Here is a 7,071-nt window from a genome sequence, read left to right on the forward strand (position 1 = left end):
TTTTTGAGACAGAGTCTTGCTCTGTTGTCCAGGCTGGAGTGCAGTGGCGTGATCTGCAGCCTCTGCCTCTTGGGTTTAAGTGATTCTCCTGTCTCAGCCTCCCTAGTAGCTGGGATTACAGGCCTGTACCACCACACCTGGCTAATTTTTGTATTTTTAATAGAGATGGGGTTTCGCCATGTTGGCCAGGCTAGTCTCAAACTCCTGGACCTCAGGTGATCCACCCACTTCAGCCTCCCAAGGTGCCGGGATTACAGGTGTGAGCCACTGTGCTAGACCTTTAACTATTTGAATGGTTTAGAAAAAGATGATGATGTGTGTGAGTGTGTGTGTGTGAGTGTGTGTGTGTGTGTGTGTGTGTGTGTGTGAATGGATAGAGACAGAATGATATTGTAAACTTTGCAACATGTTAATACTGGTGAATTGAGTGAATTCTTAGTATGATTTGAGTAATTTTTCTATAAGTCTGAAATTATTTTAAAACAAAAAATGAAAGTGTTTAACTTTTTGTTATTAAAGTGTTCAGTTGAAGTCCCAGCTACTTGGGAGGCCAAGGTGGGTGGATTACCTGAGGTCAGGAGTTTGAGATCAGCCTGGCCCACGTGGTGAAACCGTGTCTTCACTAAAAATACAATAGTTAGTGGGGAGGGGGCGTGGCAGGTGCCTAATCCCAGCTACTTGGGAGGTTGAGGCAGGAGAATTGCTTGAACCCAGGAGGCGGAGGTTACAGTCAGCCAAGATCACGCCACTGTACTCCAGCCTGGGTAGAGTGACGTAGAAAGACTAATGTAAAAAACTCAATAAGCTTATCATCCAGATTTCATGATTGCTAATGCTTTGTTATGTCAGCCTTTTTTTTTTTTCTTCTTCCGCTCAACCTGTTTTTTTTTTCTTCTTTTTTATAGGGTCTGGCTCTGTTGCCCAGGCTGGATTGCAGTGACACAGTCACAGCTCCCAACAGTCTCCATCTGCTGGCCTCGAGCCATCCTCCCACCTCGGCCTCCCGAGTAGCTGGGACTACAAGTGTGAGCCATTATGGCTGGGTAATTTTTAAAATTTTTACTTTTTATAGAGATAGTCACCCTATTTGTCCAGGCTGGTCTTGAACTTGTGGGCTTACGAAGTCCTCCCACCTCAGCCTCCCGAAGTGCTAGGATTATAGGCATAAGCTGCTGGGCCTGGCCCATATTAGCCTTTTTTAATGTAAAATTTTAAAAAGTTGGTGGGGCGTGGTGGCTCACAGCTATAATCCCAACACTTTGTGAGGCCAAGGTGGGAGGATTGCTTGAACCCAGGAGCTCAAGACCAGCTTGGGCAATATAGGGAGACTCTGTCAGCCAGTCATAATGGCTCACAGCTGAAGTCCCAGCTACTTGGGAGGCTGAGGTAGGGGGATCACTCTAGGCCAGGAGCTGGAGGCTGCAGGGAGCCGTGATCGTGCTACTGTACTCCATCCTGAGTGACACGAGACCTTGTCACCAAATAAAATAAAGGAATGAGGCCGAGCATGGTGGCTCGTGCCTGTAATCCCAGCATTTTGGGAGGCCAAGGCAGGCGGATTGCCTGAGCTCAGGAGTTTGAGACCAGCCTAGGCAACATGGTGAAACCCCGTCTCTACTAAAATACAAAAAATTAGCCAGGCGTGGTGGCGTGCGCTTGTAGTCCCAGACTTGGGAGGCTGAGGCAGGAGAATTGCTTGAAACTGGGAGGTGGAGGTTGCAGTGGGCTAAGAACACACTACTGTATTCCAACCTGGGCCACATAGCGAGACTCTGTCTCAAAACAACAAAAATCCAAAAAAAAAAAAAAGAATGAATGATAACAGTGAATTCAAGCCGTCTTGATATTTCCCTCCTAAATAATCTTTTTTCCCTAAATCTTTGTACACACTCCCCCAAAAGAAAGCCATTTTTCCTGCATGACCCAACAGAATGAGCTGTAATAACCTTGTAATATGTGCAGATGTCTGTCCACATTCAGACATTCCCAGCTGCGTGGCTGCCTTCGTTCGCAGCAGGCAGTTGTGCTGGGCGGGGGCGCAGCATCGGCATGCCTGTGAAGTGAGTGAGCCCCATCCTCCTCCTCCTCCTCCTCTCATTGACTCTCATTGCCTAACCCCTTGTGTCTTGGCTTCAGGTTGATCGTCCGGGGCTACCACCAGTCCCTGGAGAGCAGTGGCCTCTGGTCCTTAAATAAGGAGGGCACGTTCGAACAAGTCGTGCCTGTTTTGGGAAATAACTGAAAGAAAGAATGCGTTAAGTCTAGGAAGTAAGTGTGAGTTTCCTTGTCCTCCAGGATGCCCCGGTTTCCTACTTCCTGCCCCTGTGGCCTGAATCCAGGCTGTAGCCCTGGCAATGTTAAAAGCTTTGTGGCTCTTGCTTCTCCTCCAGGCCTCAGTTTGCTTTTCTGCCAAATGGGGTAAAATCTCGTGAGTCATTAAGGCAACTGGGTAGAAAAGAAGCAAGAAGCTGGGCATGGTGGCTGACACCTGTAATCCCAGCACTTTGGGAGGCCAAGTTGGGTGGATCACAAGGTCAGGAGTTCGAGACCAGCCTGGCCAACATGGTGAAACCCCATCTCTACTAAAAATTAAAAAATTAGCTGGGTGTGGTGGTGGGTGCCTATAATCCCCGCTACTTAGGAGACTGAGGTAGGAGAATCGCTTGGTCCCAGGAGGTGGAAGTTGCAGTGAGCCAGGATCGCACCACTGCAGTCCAGCCTGGGAGACAGAGCAAGTCTCTGTCTCAAGAAAAGAAAAGAAGAGAGAAAAACACTAGCCAAGCGGGCAGTTGATGCTGTTTGCCATGGCACGTGACTGTCCCTCCGTGAGTCAGTCTCACTTTTTCTGTCTCTTTCTGAGCATCTGGCATCCCCCGTGTTCCTGCTGTTTGAAGTGTTTCCGTCCAGCCCACCCAGCTGACCATGTATGTTAGTTTAACCAAAGAAGCCCCATTTGTGGGTGATTCTGGCTGTACTGGATTTTAGACTCTACCCCCTACGTAAGGCATGCCCCACTGCACCACCTCTGTCATTCTTTTGGAAATTAGGTCAGGGCCTCCACTGCACATACCTTAACCCTTCAAATCTGAGATACCATCAGTTGCACAATAGGTTATTATTCTGTGTAACAAGAAGAAAAGCAACTGCCGATTACACAAGGATGCAAGACACATCCCGAGCCCGGACGAGCTGGAACATGAAATTGCAAGTGATGTGGGGGCAGTGGATTGTGGCCATGGGGGCAGTAGGGTGGCTGTTTTGTTTCTGTTGCCTGTTCCAGGGTAAGCTTATTATGGCAAGCCGTGACAGGGCCAGCCTAGTGCCTTGGATTCCCCACAGACCCGTTGGCTTTACAGAGAAAAGCCCCAGACCCGGGTTTCAGTTCCTCATTCTATACCGGGGATGCCCAGGATACAGGCCTTCAGTCAGACCCAGATGGTGGGTGGAAATCTGGGACATCCATGATGCCAGCCACTAGGACATCAGCAGAGGACCTCGTGACCCTCGTGGGAGGCTGTTTGGGTGGTCCAGGTGATGGGAGAAATTGTCTTGTGGGAGGCAGATACAGCCTGGGCCTCCGTGGCTGAGCACTGTACGGAAATGGCCCATGTCCATGGCCCAGTTGAGGGTCATTGGCAGGCAGAGGTGGCGTCCGTGTTTATTACAGTTCTTCATGGAGACAGAACTAGTAGGATGGATGGATGGATGGATAAATGATAGATTGGTAGATGATAGGTAGATGGTACATGATGGATAGATGGATGGATACATGATAGGTGGATGGATAGGTAATAGATGGATGATTGATGGATGTTTGATAGATGATGGATGAGTAGATGGATTGATGATGAGAAGAGATCTAAGGAAATTGGATCATGTGATTATGGAGAAGTCCTATGCTAGGCCATCTGCAAGCTGGAGAACCCGGGAAGCTGGTAGCATGGGTCAGGCCAAGTCTGAAGATCTCAGACCCAGGGAAGCTGATGGAATTCTCGGTCCACAACCAAAGGCTTGAGAACCTGGAGTCACTGGGGTAAGTCCCAGAGTCCAGAAGCCAGACAGCCTGGAGTTCTGATGTCCAGGGGCAGGAGAGGATGACATCCTGTCTACAGAAGAGAGATCACATGAGTTTGCCATTTCTCTGACTTTTTCTTGTGTCTGGACCCTCTGCTGATTGGGTGGTGCCCATCCACATGGGGCAAGGATGGATCCTCCTTACTCAGTCCACTGATTCAAATGTCAGTCTCATCTGGAAACACCCTCACAGGCACACACCCAGAAATAACACTTTACCAGCCATCTGTGTATTCCTTAACCCCGTCAAGTTGACTGCTAACATCACCTATCACCTGGATTCCTTCAGCCTCACCTGCTATGAAGGCCACGTTTGTAGCGTGGGCTTCAGCATTCCTCATCACCCACGCCTCTGCTGATCGCTTGGCTTGGCTTCCTTTCATGGAAGAAGGAAGCCCACCTTTGTGTTCCTGGAGGTTGCCAGGCGAGCAGGTTGCCAGAGACACCGTGGGAGAGGCAGAGCCTCGGGAGGAGGACCGAGTTTGAATCAAGAAGCTCCTCCACTGACCTGGCCCTTAATTCAGTGAGCAGGTGAAACTGTCTGTTTTTGTGCTTAGCAATGTTTAGTACCTGAGGGATCATCTCAGCTCACTGCAACCTCCACCTCCTGGGTTCAAGCGATTCTCGTGCCTCAGCTTCCTTAGTAGCTGGGATTACAGGCGTGCACCACCATGCCTGACATTTATTTATTTATTATTTTATATATTTAGTTTTTTGAGAATGGAGTGCAGTGGTGTGACCATAGCTCACTGCAGCCTCCAGCTTCTGAGTTCAAGCGATCCTCCTAGCTCAGCCTCTTGAGTAGCTGGGACTGTAGGTGTAGACCACCATGCCTAGCTAATTTTAAAATTTTTTGTAGGGATAGGGTCTTCTTGTGTTTTCCATGCTGGTCTCAAACTCCTGGGCTCAAGCGATTCTCCTGCCTTGGCCTCCCAAAGTGCTGGAATTGTAGGGATGAGCCACTGCGCCCAGTCCAGATGATTTTTACGACTCAAAATTCAGCATGAAAAGATTGAAATGACAGTGAGCATAGACACGGGTAAAGAGACCTGGAGTTTCTTGAAAGCAAGCCAGGTGGCTTAGGCAGGGGCTGGCCTAAAGCAGATTGCCATCTTACATGTCAGGTGACTAGACTGATTTGTTTAGCGCCATGCGGGGCTCCCCAGCGAATAAACCAAGGAAGGAAACTCCAACCTTTGCCTCCTGGAGGGAGCTGGGCACTGGGGACATGGGTGAGTTGGTATTCTGTGCTCAGAGTGAAAGGAGCTGGCCCAATTGTGGCGTGGAGGCGACGCTTGACCTTGGTTGCTGGGCAACATGTCACACATTGCTTGAAGCTCATTGGTGGCTTCTCTTTTCTGCCAGTCTTGGCATAAAAGTTGGAATCCTGACCTGAGTCTCCCATGTCATGTGTGGACTGGCTGCAGCCGGTTTCCCAAGCCTCACTCCTCACTGCCCCGTGATCTAGCTCCAGCCGCCCGTGCCTTCTCTCAGTTCCCCAGATGCGCTGTGTTCCCTCCTGCCTCCAGGCCTCTGCACATGTTGGTTCTGCCAGCCTTTTTCCATTTTCAGCTGGTTTAACTCTTTTTCTTCTTTTTTCCTGGAGGCAGAGGCTCCCACTGTCACCCAGGCTGGAGAGCAGTGGCGCAATTTTGGCTCACTGCAACTTTCGCTTCTGGGTTCAAGTGACTCTTGTGCCTTACCCTCCTCCTGAGTAGCTGGGACTACAGGCACATGCCCCCACACCCGACTAATTTTTGTATGTTTGTAGAGAAGAGGTTTCACCATGTTGGCCAGGCTGGTCTTGGATTCCTGATTCCAGGTGATCCACCTGGCTCTACCTCCCAAAGTACTGGGATTACAGGCATGAGCCACCACGCCCAACCAATACTCTATTTTTTTAGACAGAGTCTTTGTTGTCCAGACTGGAGTGCAATGGCACTATCTCAGTTCACTGCAACCTCTGCCTTCCGGGTTCAAGCGATTCTCCTACCTCAGCATCCCAAGTAGCTGGGATTACAGGTGCCTGCCACCACACCCAGCTAATTTTTATACTTTAGTAGAGATGGGGTTTCACCATAGGGGGGCTGATATCAAACTCCTGACCTCAGGTGATCCACCCGACTCGACCTCCCAAAGTGTTGGGATTACAGGTGTGAGCCATCACACCCAGATTTGGTTTAACTCTTTAATGTCACTTCCTCAACGAAAACCTCCCCCAATACCTCTCCACGCTGTGTTAGGTCGGGATGCCCAATTTTTGACTGACATGGAATCGGGTGCCGTTTACAGCCCTTCTCTGTGATGATGCATTTATCTGGGATGATTTGATGGGAGCCCGTCTCTCCACATGGCCGGAAGCTCCATGCATCAGGGCAGAGACCTCAAGTTTGGCTTCTGTTGTTCTTGTTTTTGAGATGGAGTCTCACTCTGCCACCCAGGCTGGAGTGCAGTGGGACAGTCTTGGCTCCCTGCTGCAACATCTGCCTCCTGGGTTCAAGCGATTCTCAGGCCTCAGCCTCCCAATTAGCTGGGATTACAGGCGCTTGCCACCAAAACTGGCTAATTTTTTCTATTTTTAGTAGAGAAGGGGTTTTGCCATATTGGCCATGCTGGTCTCGAACTCCTGACATCAGTTGATCCACCTGCCGCGGCCCCCCAGAGTGCCAAGGGATTACATGCGTGAGCCACCGTGCTGGCCCTCGACTTTGTTACTGCTGACTTTGTGGAATCGCTAAATGCGAGGGTGTGCCAGGTAGGAGCAAAGGCAGGCAGCTGGGTGTGCAGTGCTGGTGAAGCCCTGACCGTGTGCAGCTGGGCTGAGTGTGTGCATGTGCTAAAATGCCTTATCTCCCATGGTGTCCAGGTCAAGCTTTCTGTGTACTGGGACTACATGAAGGCCATCAGCCTCTTCATCTCCTTTCTCGGCATCTTCCTTTTCATATGTAACCATGTGGCTGTGCTGGCTGCCAACTATCGGCTCAGCCTCTGGACTGA

The 7,071-nt window shown here is 50.0% G+C and overlaps 1 protein-coding gene and 1 long non-coding RNA gene across 4 annotated transcripts in view; both read left to right on the plus strand.

Moving 5' to 3' along the window:
* The window catches only part of LOC108296609 (vitamin K epoxide reductase complex subunit 1-like protein 1), an 18,854-nt gene extending 16,345 nt beyond the window's left edge, over positions 1 to 2,509 (plus strand). The window contains exon 2 of the mRNA XM_017519096.2: positions 2,137 to 2,509. Within this exon, the coding sequence (XP_017374585.1) occupies positions 2,137 to 2,242 (106 nt within the window). The 3' untranslated portion in view covers positions 2,243 to 2,509. The remainder of the gene's footprint in view (positions 1 to 2,136) is intronic.
* A 175-nt stretch (positions 2,510 to 2,684) lies between these two features.
* Positions 2,685 to 7,071, plus strand: LOC119469594. Of its 3 annotated transcripts, XR_005198431.1 has the most exons (4): positions 2,685 to 3,531; positions 3,904 to 4,605; positions 6,657 to 6,829; positions 6,941 to 7,071. It is a non-coding gene; the product is annotated as an uncharacterized LOC119469594 (long non-coding RNA). The 3 variants fall into 3 exon arrangements; XR_005198429.1 differs by having other exon boundaries at positions 2,698 to 4,605; XR_005198430.1 differs by having other exon boundaries at positions 2,698 to 4,605; positions 6,660 to 6,829.

The sequence above is a fragment of the Cebus imitator genome, unplaced genomic scaffold (assembly GCF_001604975.1).
Source record: "Cebus imitator isolate Cc_AM_T3 unplaced genomic scaffold, Cebus_imitator-1.0 Scaffold726, whole genome shotgun sequence".
Lineage (NCBI taxonomy): Eukaryota > Metazoa > Chordata > Mammalia > Primates > Cebidae > Cebus > Cebus imitator.